The 15,164-nt window shown below is 34.2% G+C and overlaps 1 protein-coding gene across 1 annotated transcript; it reads left to right on the forward strand.

The window, feature by feature from the left end:
- The first annotated feature begins 2,422 nt into the window (after positions 1 to 2,422).
- On the forward strand, positions 2,423 to 5,221 carry LOC128992925 (uncharacterized). Its single transcript, XM_054416669.1, has one exon. It carries the CDS (start codon positions 2,423 to 2,425, stop codon positions 5,219 to 5,221), a length of 2,799 nt encoding a protein of 932 aa, XP_054272644.1.
- Positions 5,222 to 15,164: the final 9,943 nt, after the last annotated feature.

Genomic DNA, 15,164 nt, shown 5'->3' on the forward strand with positions numbered 1-15,164 from the left:
ATACTGACAATTAATTACCTGACTTGTCAAGTTCATGTAGTAATTCATTAATACTGTTAGTTTATAAAGAAAATTAGATAAAAGTTACTTGGCTTGGTGCTTTCATAACTGCAAACTCAAAATACACCCACAAGTAAAAAAGAATCAAAATATTGGCTAAAAAAATCTATGTTTGTGTAACAACATTATTCACATGAAGTAGATGATTTGTTTGATTTGACGATCAGCTGTTTAGTTTCAAATGAATTAATAATGTCAAAGATTTGTGATTTAAATACATAAATTATTATAGTAAAGGTAAAGTTTTCTAAATCATGGTAACTTATTCTCCACTAAATTTTACTATTCCCAGCATTAAAATAAAGCAGTAAAATCCATTATGGGTAAACTTTAAGGTACACAATCCTTGATTGAAATGTAGTAGGTATACATTAAGAGTCATAATACACAGCAATTATTATGTAGTAGACTTTGACTATTTTCAAGTAACAAACATATGTTTCTGTAAATAAAAATGATCTCCCATGTTATCCTTATGGAGAAATACGAAACTTTAAAGGGCCCCAGGGCCTCACTCTATAATTATTTCCCTAAAAAGAAAGTTTCCTGCACAACTTCACGTTACGCTCTTTCCAATGACACCAAAAACATGTCAATCGGTTCAGTAGTTTCGGAGGAGTAATTGTCACAAAAAAACTGCTTGCGTATTAAATAAGTACGAGAGGTCGTCCAGTGGTCGAAACTCGACCAAAAATATGTAATGTACTCACTTAACTATTTTCACCCCACACTGTAAATAAAACATGTGATTGGAGTTTCCTCCATTTGTTTTGATTTTCTGTTTATATTTCGTTGTTATTTCGTAACCAGCATAGCAACGCATAAGATCCATGTTAATTTTTTAAAACTTTTAAACTTATTTTTTGTGCTTATCTTTGAGCCTATTTAAATTTATAAAGGGATTCTGCACACCTACAGGAAAATAGCTTTCCAACGGTATGCGTAGATTTTCCCTACGATGCACACGAGCTGAGAAAAAAGGTTTTAAAGAAACATGCTTGCCTATTAATATATAGATAGATAGATGCTTGCTACAGTTTATCTATTTCTTGGCATTAAGTATTGTTGGCGTTATAGCAGACAGAATGTATTGTACACTGTAGACGTAGACCTATGTGTGGGCTTCCTTGATATCACAGAAAACATACTACTATTACCGTAATAGTAATATGTTTTCTGTGTTGATATTGACATTTGATCAATTATTGTGTGATTAAAATGTGGGTCTCATCTTTTAGTATACATATATTTTATCATATATTTTATCTATCTACGTAGAGGTGTATAGTCAATGATTTCATGTTGTTTCTTATCGAGTTTCTTCGATTTTCTAAAATATCTACTGGTATCAACCACTGCATACAATTGAAGCAAAACTAAACTTCATCTTGTGAGTCTAAATTAAGAATTTTAAAAATCTATTGGTACCTGTAACAAAAGTAAAAAAAAACTTTTCAGAAATATTTGTAAAAATTACTTTAGTCGACCAATTTATTTTAGTTATTTAGGAGATAGATTTCAATGCCGTTTTAAAATAGGCAGCGCTGTTTATTACTTTTGCAGTTTGATCACCGGTACTACTTGTTTACAGAAAATAGTTGCTTTGGAACCACCAGTTAAAGATATAGTTAAACCACTTTTAACTAGAACTCTCGTTTATTATTGATTTAGGAATATTTTATGAACTCATGCTAGAAATATAAATCAAATCTTAATCGTAAGGATCCGCGAATACGTCATCATTCCATTCGTATTTCAGGAAATTATAACGCTTGCATAAAATAAAATAGTGTAATTATATATTCCCCTGTAAATTTATCAGTGTACGGAGCAGGTAGCAAAATAGTTTAAAGTATGGATCTGTGTGATATATTTAGATTGCGTTTTAATGTTTTCTGTTAATGTATCTCATGTTATTTCACGAGCTTCAAATTACTTAAGTCAGATAAAATATTTGTTTATAGGAGTAAACTATTGCGTTACATGAGATCAACCAAACTGGGTGCTCAATGTTGGAAATTGAGTTAATTTTATATAGTATAAATTCAATATTAATCAACATCCAATATAATTATTTATTAGGCTTTGTTTTTAATTAACAGATGGTTTATTTTAATTTATTTAAACAATTGAGAAGAGTTGTGTTAAGAATTTAAGAAAGTGATTATGAACATAACAATTTAGTTAAAGAAAAATGTTATAAAATATTTGTTCTTTATCAGAATTAAATCAGTTCTTTATTATAGATAATATTTTGTAAAAGTTATTTATTTCACACGAGTTCTAACATAGTGGCGACCGTGACAGGATATTTTTATAGTTAAAATTCAGATTTAGGACTAAGCTTATATTTTACTTTACAATGGATAAGCTGAAGTCATTAAAGACAAAAAGGACTCAACTAAGAAGGACTTTTACAAAGTGTAGTAATGAAATGGATAAATTACTGGCAGAGGATATTAAAGATGAAGCAGCAATTAAAAGTAATCTAAACAAGTTGCAAGATAAAGCTGATAGGCTTTTTAAGCTAGATGAAGACATCGAGGAAGCCTTGTTTGAAGATCCTGCAACAACGGAAGAGGACTTAGAAGCTGAGTTTGATACTACAGAATCTTACAGAGACATGTTATCTTCAATGAGAGCTAAGTATGACCATTTCATTATTCAGGTTGGCCTAAGCCAACAGTCAAGAAGTGAAGTCGGGGATACTGTTCACAGTCTTAAATTAGTATCTAAGAAGGGGTTAAGTCTACCTAAATTACAATTAAACCAGTTTGATGGAGATGTAAAAAATTGGATAGGGTTCTGGGGGCAGTTTAAGAAGGTCCATGAGGATCCTGATCTAGAACCTGAGGATAAGTTCCAATACCTCATCCAATCTTTAAAGCCAGGATCATCCCCTAGGGAATTAGTAGAAAGTTTTCCCCCATCTGGAACTAATTATGTAAAGGCCCTAGAACAATTAAAAGCAAGATTTGGTAGGGATGACTTTTTAATAGAAGTATATGTGAGGGAACTGCTCAGTTTAGTGCTCCAACAAGTAACACTAAGTCCTAATACCAAACTGTGCCGACTGTATGACAAACTAGAAACACAGTTAAGGGCACTTGAAACTTTAGGAGTCACTTCAGACAAGTTTGCTTCAATGCTGTATCCTCTTGTAGAATCTGCTTTGCCCGAAGAAATATTACGAGCCTGGGAGCGGCATCGTTCAAGTAAGTTACCACACACACTCTCGACTTCTGCATTGTCAGATGATAAATCAAGTAATTTTTTACAAGAACTTCTTGATTTTCTAAAGGCTGAGGTGGAGAGTGAAGAGAGGCTGGCTCTTGCTCGTTCGAGTTTTAAATCTGCCACTTCAGGAGACAACAGCATATGCAGCAGCCCCAGGAAAATGTCAACGGTACACGAACCTCATCAGAGTGAACCTACGGTAGCAGCTCTATTGACAACTGGTACAGAGGGTCCTAGAAGGTTGGTGAGTAACTGCACTTATTGTTCTAAAGGAGGGCACAATGCTCAAGATTGTTCCTATTTTCAAAAATTAACTTTAGATGGAAGAAAGGAGCATCTGAAAAAGAAAAATTGCTGCTTTGTGTGCTTGAAGCAAGGTCACACAGCAAAAAAGTGCAAGGTGTTTGTCAAATGTCTCTTCTGTGGTAAAAGGCATTATGGGATCATGTGTAGGGACTTATATGAAAGTAGACCTCACTCTAAAATTGATGTTGACAAACCAGACTTACTGCAGCAGAGTATAACTAAGCCTAAGTCAGAGGTTCTCAGTAATTTTGGAAATGGTACAGGAGAAACTCTATTACAGACTCTATTAGTCAAAGTTGCAGATGAGAAAGGTAAAGAGTATTTGGGCAGAGTACTTTTAGATCCAGGTTCACAGAGGTCCTACATTACTAAAGACTGTGTCACTAAATTAGGTCTAAAAGAAACAGGTAGTGAAGTCATTAATCATAGTTTGTTTGGTGGGGTAAATCTAAAACAAAAATCTCATAAAAATTACCTAGTGACTCTTCAGAATGTAAATAACTCTTTCAAGATATCTATTCCTGTGACAGATCAAGAAACTATTTGTAACCATGTACCTAGGCTTAAGAGTGAAGAGTATTTTGACATCTTGAAAGAAAAGAACATTATTTTAACTGATGTAGGTGAAAATGTACCAGATGTAAAGATTTTACTTGGTGCAGATGTATTAGTGGATTTGTATACAGGAACTATCCAGAGGATTGACGACAAATTAGTTGCTATTGAAACGTACCTTGGATGGACCGTGATGGGGAAACAACCACTCAGTGGAAGTCGTAATACGTCTCTTCTAACTTTATTTTGCCAGAGTAAACCAGAATTCAGAGATCTAGGGAGCTTGGAGACAATCAGAATCAAGGGCCCTATTGAGGTGAAGCAGAGAGACTCCATTGATGCAGAAGTATTCCAACATTTTAAAGAAAATGTAAGAGTGAATGTTGAGAATAGGTACAAAGTATGTTTGCCGTGGTTGGAGTTTCCGTGGTTGGAGGGTCATCCTGAACTCCTAGACAATCATGAAATTGCAGAGAGACGTTTAATGTCATCAACTAGAAGATTAAATACCCTTAACAAATTCAACGACTATGATCAAGTCTTCAAAGAATGGTTAGAAGAAGGGATTATAAAAAATGTTCCAGAATCAGTAGAGTCAACAAAGATACATTACCTGCCGCATCACCCAGTCATAAAAGAGAGTAGCTTAACTACTAAAATACGTCCAGTGTTTGATGGGTCTACAAAGAACAGAAGATGTAATTCTTTAAACGAATGTTTTGCTCCAGGACCAAATTTGGTAAATTTAATTCCATCTAGTGTAATGAAATCCAGGAAGCAGTTGGATCGGAAAACCATGAAACATACATTGGAGATCAATCAAATATCCTGGAAGCTCGATCCTCAGAGCACCCCATGGTGGGGAGTTATGTGGAAACAACTTGAGAGAATGATGAAAACATCGAAGAGATCAAGATTTAAGAAAAGGTATCTTGCAATGCTCGTATATGTTGAAACGCAAGATAATTCCTCTTCCTCAACCTCTACAGAAACAAGAAGAGGGAAGAAGATCAAAATTCCCGAGGAAAATGGACTTGTGAACTTAAAAGAAATATGTAAATAGTTTTGTTTGAAATTTTGATCATGTAAAGCAAAATTCCAAGGTGGGGAGGATGTTGGAAATTGAGTTAATTTTATATAGTATAAATTCAATATTAATCAACATCCAATATAATTATTTATTAGGCTTTGTTTTTAATTAACAGATGGTTTATTTTAATTTATTTAAACAATTGAGAAGAGTTGTGTTAAGAATTTAAGAAAGTGATTATGAACATAACAATTTAGTTAAAGAAAAATGTTATAAAATATTTGTTCTTTATCAGAATTAAATCAGTTCTTTATTATAGATAATATTTTGTAAAAGTTATTTATTTCACACGAGTTCTAACATAGTGGCGACCGTGACAGGATAACATGTAAATAGTTTTGTTTGAAATTTTGATGAGGTAAAGCAAAATTCCAAGGTGGGGAGGATGTTGGAAATTGAGTTATTTTATATAGTACAAATTCAATATTAATCAACATCAAATATAATAATTTGTTAGTCCTTGTTTTTTTGAACAGATGGTTTATTTTAATTTATTTAAACAATAGAGAAGAGTTGTGTTAAGGATTGAAGAAAGTGATCAAGAACATAACAATTTAGTTAAAGAAAATGTTATGAAATATTTGTTATGTATCAGAATAAAATCAGTTCTTTAGTATTTAATAATTGTAAAAGTTCTTATTTCACCTGAGTTCTAACACTCAATGTGAAATGAACCTTAAAAGAAGAATAATTAATTGACATCATTAACATACTCAAACGTGGAATCAGGTATTAAACATTAAATACCCCCGCCGCAGCAAACCTGCCGACTGAGCGAATTTCCATTTGTCTGAATTGATTTTCAGTTAAATATATTTTAATAACATTAGGTTTAACGAGTGCCTAGGTTTGCTGCTACAAGGAAACTAATAAAGTGTGTTTTTGAGTAAAATATTGATAGCTTAGTACAAAATAAATAAATTTGCCAAGTTTGATCAAAATATATCCATAAACAAGCAAACTACAACATTTGACAATATTCTCCATAAGAATAACATGGGAATTTTAAATTTACAATTTCTTTAATTTTCTCCGTTACCAATAATCGAACAAAAATACTTTTATATACTAAATTATTTGTTTTTTTAAGCTCTTTAAAAAGGTCTAAAGAGAAATCGGGAAATTTTGTGTTTTGAGGGTCAAAAGTGAGAAAAACCAATTTTTACCCCATAAAACCCCCCGTAAAGCCCCGTTCTCATGGTCCGATCGTGCTGGTTCGCGAACTCATTCAAGTTTATCCCGCTTTACACCTTTAAACCAAATTTCATCAAAATCGGACAAAAATTACTCAAGTTATCGCGTTCACGGACGTATATATATATATATATATATACACACATATATAAAAATTTGAACGAATGGTGTTTTTGGCCTCTGGGGACATCAAAATGAAAAAGTAAATCAGTCCCGGGTCTAGGTCTTACCGTGCCACCTACGGTAATAGCTACTTCCCTATAGGGAAATTCGCTAATAAAAAACAGGTTTCACGATGACGGCTCCTTTCAGTATCTCAATGTTTAAGCTACTCTTCACTTAGCAAGGCGGATTCAGAGGTTTGATTATTCATCGACATTTTTTCAACAATTGGTCACACTACTTCCGGAACTAGTGACGAGGGTGCTACTTCCGTCACCGTGGCCCACATATCGAGGGTGACACTTCCGCTCACTTGTCGATAATACAAGAACAGCTGTTCGCTTCTTGTACTTCTCGGGTTGTATATTCTGTTATTACAAGCTGCTATACCCGTGCTTTGCAACGGGAATAAAATGTGACCTAGAGAGCTATTAAAGTAATTCTGATGTGTGTTTTAAAATATAGCAACTCTATGATTTAGTTTGAAAATATAAACTGATTTAAAAGTGTAGGCTAAACCTACTTACTTTCAAACCCCTACTTTTTATGTTAATAGATCCAAAAGAATATGACAACATACCTTAGTGTAGCAATAGCATTAATTGCTTCATATTGATGCTTCACGAATTACATGTTTTACCATCATTCTTCAACTTTAGTCAAACCTCTTTATTTGTAGCTTTACTATATAAATTACAAAATGAAACTTTGATTTGAGCAATACTTTACTAAACGTATACAACCTTTCTTTAAAACCAAACATAACCCTCCTAAATCTACATAAAGCATCACAAACATATTTTTCGAGTAAATAAACAAACACCAGTTCATTGTATTGACCAGCTGTTTCATTAACTAAAGTAAATTAAATCATGTAAACTCTGGAAGCATGCCAGGCTTAGCCCTTTAGAAATCAGCCTGTGGGGCAGAGCCCTTTGGTAATTCGTCCATATCAATACTTTTAGGCAAATCTACACACTCTAAGCTTTATTTTTATATGCCATGTGCCTGTATTTTTATTTGGTAAATGGCCTTAAACGTTTACACAAAATTTGATTGTATCACTTTAATAATATAATAGATAATCCTTGTGAATTCAATAGCCCGAATATAGGTTATACCTTTGAGTATTGACAGAAATAAAGATCCAGTAGAGAAAAAAGTAATTTAGCCAGCACCCCTAAACAGTGCACTGGTGTCAATTATACTGTAAACACTAATTTGTTAATCAGTCTAGCACTATTTATAGTACTATAAATCTTGACTGTAGCATATTTTGTGTCACATAAACTATCACAGTAACAAATATCATGAAAGAAAATATAATTTTGACTAAATCGCACTTTGTAAACTGCGTATATCCGCCAACAAGCGGATCACTTTGAACATCGACTCAAATACTGATAGATCACTGTATTCAACACTATGATTAATCAAACTTATCGTCTAGCAAGCTATGTTCCCTACACCGCCCATCATCAGTCCTCAGTTTCAATATTTACGACGTTTTCCATCCTCAAGTGTCGTCACAGTTTATGGATTGTTTGCAGTAAATACAGGCGTGACTATTGTGTCGTGTTGACAATCTATCGCAATCCTCCTAGTCATCAGCACCAGTTTATTCATCCACCTTCTAACTGCAACTAGCATTACAAATACACCAATTGTTTAGGCAAGCCAAACTAGAAAGACGACGCATTTTTAAACTATAGCATTTTGATAAGAATTTCTGTGAGTAGTTCATTCAACCATGTTATTTTTCCAATAAAACATTGAATACATCTGGTCCATACTGATGGGATGTCAACTTCAATATAGGCCTACAAGTCATTGATTACACTAAACACTCATTACTGTAAATCTAATCTTAAATATCTTTGAAACAAACATACCGGTGGGACATGAACAAAGAAATGGTGAATTTATGAGAGGTCAAGTAGGTCCTATCTAAATAAAAGACTTATTTGCCAAAATCTTTTGTTGTCATTTTTTAAAGGTACATCATTTAATGTAAATGGACAAATTCAAACACTGACATAACAAGGTAGCTTAAGTCAATATGGTAACACTGAAACGAGGCTGTAGGTGTAATAAATGTTGTCGTAAAGCTAGCGGTTTTTATGATAACCCTTTAAAAGTGCGTAAATGTAAGTGTGAGTTGTTTTCGTTTTATATTAAATCTTGGTTCACTATTTTTTACGGTATCCACAATACACTTCATAGGTACGGTGTTACTGTAAAATAATTTTTCTAAGCATACAGCAACAAAATGTCATAAACAAAATACCTCTATACCATAGAAAGTGCGACATAATTATCTTCAGATAAGTATTTGTCAGATTTATTTAGACGTATAGCCAAAATGAATCTTCAAATCTTGCCAACTAAAAAAATTACAAGCTGTGCTAAAGCTTTTGCAACGGAGGGACTAAATAACATAGTTCAATGTTTACAGTAACTCGATATAGCTCATATTTACAACACTGTCTTCTTTGGTTCATATTAGAAAGTACGCAGTTTACGGCAGTGTTCATTACCATACACAAAGAAAACTCACAAAGAAAACTCTTCTGAGATCCAACGGAAGGAAGAAGCTCTTCGAGTTCCTCCCTAAAAAAGATTCATTTGCAAACGCAGCTGGGCAAGATCTGTTTTGCAAATAGGAGGAAGTATCTTTTGCCAAATCCTTTGTAGAGGCCAATGAATGGGCAAATGAATGAAATATTTTAACCCGGGTCGTACTTGGGGTAGTTCGGTTTCAATAAACAGGGCGGAAGAGAGGGAGGCCCACGTGCCACTTCCGCCCCCCTCCCCCACCCCCACTTGGGTGGCAAAGGGTTGGCCTCACCTGGGGTACCACATGTCCCCCAGACGCTAAAAAACTCAAAAAACCGCATCAGTCAGTCGTATATCAAACGTCGGGCCCGCTGTGCCAAATTCATTAAGTCGCGAGGGGGGCTTCTTAAAACAGGGGTCCGAGTGATGAATTCATACACACCCTCTCACTTTGTGGGGGAAGATTAATAGATGTCTATTTTTGGATAGTTTGACAATATTTTTTAAGGTTTTATTAATATTTTCAAATGTGTGATAAAAAAATATGTTTATGCTAGTTACAGTATTAAAAATGTTCAATCTCTTAACGAGTCGACGAATATTATTACAATTATTATTATTGTATGATTATTGTTACGATCCAAGATATGAGTAAACTTTGTATATTTATGATTTGTGTAATATTACATGTCATTCATTCATCATTTGCATTAATTTATCTATTATTTTGTATATTTTCTCCCATAATGTCTGTTAATGCCCCTGATAATGTGTTATTAGTTATTTAATATGTTTCCCCTTGTTAATGTGTTATTTTATCCAATTTTGTTAAATGTTATATAATATCCCATCACCCCACAGAAACATCATCCTATTTTATGTTACAATATAATATTTATGCCAATTATCTCCATATCTATCCTGTACTTATCAAAAACCAACAATAATCATTTATTTATAATAATATATAATTGTAAGAAAATTGCAATATAATAATAACATCTTAAATATAGGGCCTAGTATTACTTTTCAAAATTATCCAAAGAAAATCAAAATTACTGTGGCAAGTGTCTTTTATGTGAACTAACCAGCTGTGTACATCATTTCAACAATGGACATGACTTCCTGAGCTTCTACCATTGCCTCTGCCCAGATCCTGCCAACTCTTCACAGTGTGAACATCATTTTATTGGACATTGTGTTTGATTTAAATTAAATTCATAATCCCAAAGTATAATCTAAATTTTAAATTTCTTATCATCCAAAAGTATTCGGGACAAGTGCATTGAAGAGTACCAAAATTTAACCAACCCCTATTTTATTTATTACATATGATACAAAGGTGAAGATAGACACTCCAAATTTGGTAACCATCATCCATCTTGTTTAACTAAGGACAAATGTAATCTTCATTGGACATTTAATCAGCATAGCCTAATAGGCCCAATTAACTTAACTCATCAAGATATACATATTTCAAATTGAACTTTTATTCAAAATTTAATCTTCAAATTTTATTTTATTTTATTAGATTCAGTGAAACCATTTGGAATCTTTCTTTGGACCTTAACAAATTATATTAATAGCAACATGAACCTAGCATATTTCAGAAAAATAACTTAATTAAATTATCTACAGTTTAAAGAAGCCTAATATATCATTCGAACCGGCACGACCACCCCTCCCTGAGATTAAAAGGTCATCTATTTAAATATTAATTAGTACTTTAGAAGAAACCAACCCAATATAAGCCTAGAATCTTTTCATCCACTTTGGAACCCCCACCATTTTGAAATTTTACCATTGTTAACTTACCCTGTAGCTAATTCAACCAATAACTTATCTTATATTTGTATTTCATTAATAAATTTTATATTGTAACTAGCCAAATTTATTTATTCTTAAAATAATTCATATATTAAAAGATTAAGATAAGGACTTACCAAATTAGACAGAAATAAAACACAAATTAGGAATTATCTTTATTAGGAAAGAAATGACTTTGAGTTCAATGTGGGCTAACTTAATAGCCAAAGGAATTTTGCAGGCCTAAGTTAATGAAAAGCCTATAGAAAGCTTTATGGTGAGTAGCATTTGTTATATTTCTCTTATGATGGGTTGGAAAAAGGGTAAAACAAATTGGGTGGGAAGGGGAATGTTGAGGAATTTTGTTACAGAATTGCTTTAACGCTTTAAACAATGTTCCAATGTGCTTACCAATACCAATAACCAATTACTAAGAACTTCTGGAGAGTTCGGAGGGTACCATTAATAAGCCTAAGATTGATTGAACACCTAAGTTAGTATAATTCAGTATAAAAGAAAAATGCTAGAAATATACAAATTTAGTTTAGTGTGGTGTGGTGTACTGTGTTTCACCATTGAGAGTACGTTTATATTAGGATTAAGATCAGTAACCTACATACAAGCTAACAACTTCACCCTTAAATTTAATAAAATAACATAGCCCTTTAAAATTAATTGATCACCTATAAGTAGGATTTTACTACTGCCCTTTGACATTCAACCCATGTGCGTCTATCTTACTTTTCCTTATGGATGTCGGGGGGTATGGAATAACCCCCAGTAAAGAGGGGGTCCGGTGAGTCCTCCCCCAGAAAATGTTTAAAATGTAGGTACGAAATTGTTAATGTTACGCGTCTTTGTCTATCAATTTGTTTTGTCAATTTAATTTTATGTTTACCTGCACTATTTCAACTATTTGAACAAATGTGGTTCTCGTAAGGTCTCGTAGGGGGGATTGATGGACACCTATGGTTCAACCTTATTAACTTAATTCATGTACAATGAGTCTAAATTTTTCATCTCCATTGGGCAAATTAGTTAAGAAATAGCAACATTCATATACAATCATGACTATATAGAATAGGTTTTACAGCCTAACAATCCGATTTCAAGGATACCGACACTTATTTTGACTATTGCCTTATCAAAATCCAAAATCTCGGATTCCAACATACGTCTTACTACAGAAACTTGAAGATTAACCATATCTTCGCCCAGTTGCATTTCCTGTCCGCCCCAAGACACCCCCTCCCCCGCGGGGGCGCAGCTGCCCCCACATCTGGCCGGGCACGTGCCCCGTCTCGCCCCAATTATCAAAACCTTCCCTTCCGTCTTGTTCTCACCAAGATCCTCAAAAGACCTCCACCTCGCCTTATCCCGGGCAAAACAAGCCATTCTCCCCGCAACTGTCGATCAGACGTGTTTGTCAGGCCTTCAACATGACGTAGACATGTGGCTGCGGCCGAGCTGGAGTGGAAATAATTCTTTGTAGCTTTCTGGATTTTTTTGTGTAAATGAACAATTTCCTATGAAAATATCACTTTTAAAATTCGACACGGTACAATAATTTGCCACCCTAATATTTCTACAGAAATAACAATGTTACCTGACTGCAACAGAAGAAAATAAACGGTATTAGCAATCTGACACAGTCTTTCTCATTAGCTTTTCAACAAACCTTATCATGAAAAAGCGGTGGGAGTAACTATGGTATTTTATGTGTAAAACCACAAAGGTTGCAATAGTTTTTGAAACGAAATGTTTACGGCATTGGGTGTTGTACCATTTTGTTAAGAGTCAAAATGACCATTACTAAAAACAGTTCTGGCCGTTTTGGGGAAAATCCAATGTATCTGTTATTGTATTGGGGAATCGCCATAAAAAATCTATATTAAAAAAATGAAAAGACACCTACAGATACCATGGAGTAGTACGTACCAAAATTCATGTTGAGTATACATAAATATACAACTATACATAAATAACAATAGCGTTGAAAAAGTGGAGGTTTGTTGCTTTAATTTACGATATGTTACTTGTATATTTGAATTCACCATTATTGATAGAGCGAGAGAATTTGGAGATAATATGTAGTTTTACAAACATAAACACGAGTATTCCAAAACACTTGGCGTTTCAAGCGTTGCGTGCCAAGCCTTGCCGAGTACATATTAGCCTATTGTGTTTGATAATGATTATACGTTACATTACATTACAACAATGCGTTTTATCAGGTACACGTTACAATGTTTTGTTTGGTGTTTGATGTGGTCAATAAGAGCTGATAACAGCACAGTTTTATGCATATTTTAAAGAAAAAATGGCAAACGCTAGAGACATTTGAATCCTAATATGTACTACGAACAAACAATAAATAGCTACGCTACGGTACTCAAAACAATACCTAGTAAAACACAACACGGTACAAATTTATATTGGCAGTATAAAATGTACTGTAGAAGTGCTGTGCACGCTAAGTAGTCCTATAACTACTGTATACAAATGTACTATTTAATCCTGCGATACTGGTTATATTATATGGAGATATTTCTTTAACAATAATTATTACGGAAACGAATTGAATAACTGTTTTTTACAATTCAATACACACATATATATTTCGGGATCGAATACCGATATATTGTTACAGTTACAATACACATCTTTCTCCGTGATATCTCTCTATCACGCCATGGTCTATCTTATACCAAGAACAGCTGTATGGTGGAATTTCAAATGTCACCTCAGTTATCACTGGACCGAAAAAATGTTCGGTGACAAGTTTCGCCGATTCCGATCTTCAGATCTCCAAGTTTCTGTCTTTGTACTGTGACTGTGAGCCGCCCGCGCCACACTCGGTTTTTGCACAGCCATATGTTCCAGGCACAAACATATCTTGAGGAATATTCGGCTGTTTTTTTCCAGCGCGCTGCTACTGGGGGTCCAGATGAGCAAGACTAGGACAACTACCATCTGCCCTTAACCCTTCCACGGTGGCCATTTAAAGGGCGCATCTGGCCCAGGTGTAGGGCGCAATCACAGGTGAGACATTTGCATCGTTACAAAAACTCCCCTAGAACCCAACTGCCACCAGCCTGCACCGAGCCTACTTGTTGAAACTGCGAAATCAACAAATGGCTAACAGGTCGCACATGGCAAAGGGGACTGAGGGTGGAGGTTTTCAAAATTATTTTGTACTTGAGTATCTTGGTAGGAATTTCAGTTTTTTATTACCGTCAAAATCAACATTGAATTAAGAGGAACGTAAAAAATAGAGAAAGGACAAAAACAACTGTTTAGGCCTAGGGCTTGAGTGAATGTAAATGGGGTATCTTCTTTAGACAGGAAATCTCTTTCCTTGTAGCAATAACACCTAACAAATCATATTTTTCACAGTCAAACTTCTCATTTTTCAGTGTGTTTTACGTCGCCGTTATTTTTTACGTTTTTAACTACACGGTCTCCCTATGGTTTCAACGTATATAACATCTTGTGTTGTGTATCTAACATGGATCCAGAATATAACTTGACCTGGAACAAATCAGCAAGATCCAGATTTGAGCTTTGCTCGTACCTTTTTACTACGAATATGTTTATTAATGTAAGCTTACTAACAAAAATGGCAAGGCTAAAGTAGAAATAGAACTGGTGGTTCAAGATAGATCATGATCGAGATCGAGTGGATAGCGGGATTTTGCTTCCAAAGTTCTATTAGATCTATTATTACTTATCGATTTTAATTGCCTCGACCTTTTGGACCACAACAAATTCTTGTCTATTTATTATCACTATCTGTTTTGTAAGTCGGTCTAAAATAACTATGCCTACTTGTTCTGCATCTACGCTGCATGGATTAGTTTTATGAGGTGTATCGAAGTGGAAAATGGTTTGTTTGCTAGACGGGCCAAACAAAACCGTTGACTATCGGATACTGAAGTTGTATTAATAGTCAAAGATACAACCCAAACATCAATTAATTACTGTACGTTAAATTGTAGCCAATGCCAATGCTATTGTTTTCGGCAACCGAGCAGTGGACCGTACTGATACACGCGACGCAACTCCGCTGGCCAGCATATTTTGCAATTACAGTACATAGATTTGTTTGTCAAAAAGTATTCTGTACATATTGCTTCTTACTAAAAAGTCCATCTTTATATTTTCTAATTTTGTTTTCTCATAGAAGTTGATTATTCTA

This window comes from Macrosteles quadrilineatus, unplaced genomic scaffold, assembly GCF_028750875.1.
Source record: "Macrosteles quadrilineatus isolate MER2022 unplaced genomic scaffold, UCM_ALF_1.0 Scaffold_4__1_contigs__length_99947679, whole genome shotgun sequence".
Lineage (NCBI taxonomy): Eukaryota > Metazoa > Arthropoda > Insecta > Hemiptera > Cicadellidae > Macrosteles > Macrosteles quadrilineatus.

Bases quoted from the DNA above. Each gene is read 5' to 3' on its own strand.
- LOC128992925 (XM_054416669.1), top strand. From the start codon at position 2,423: ATGGATAAGCTGAAGTCATTAAAGACAAAAAGGACTCAACTAAGAAGG.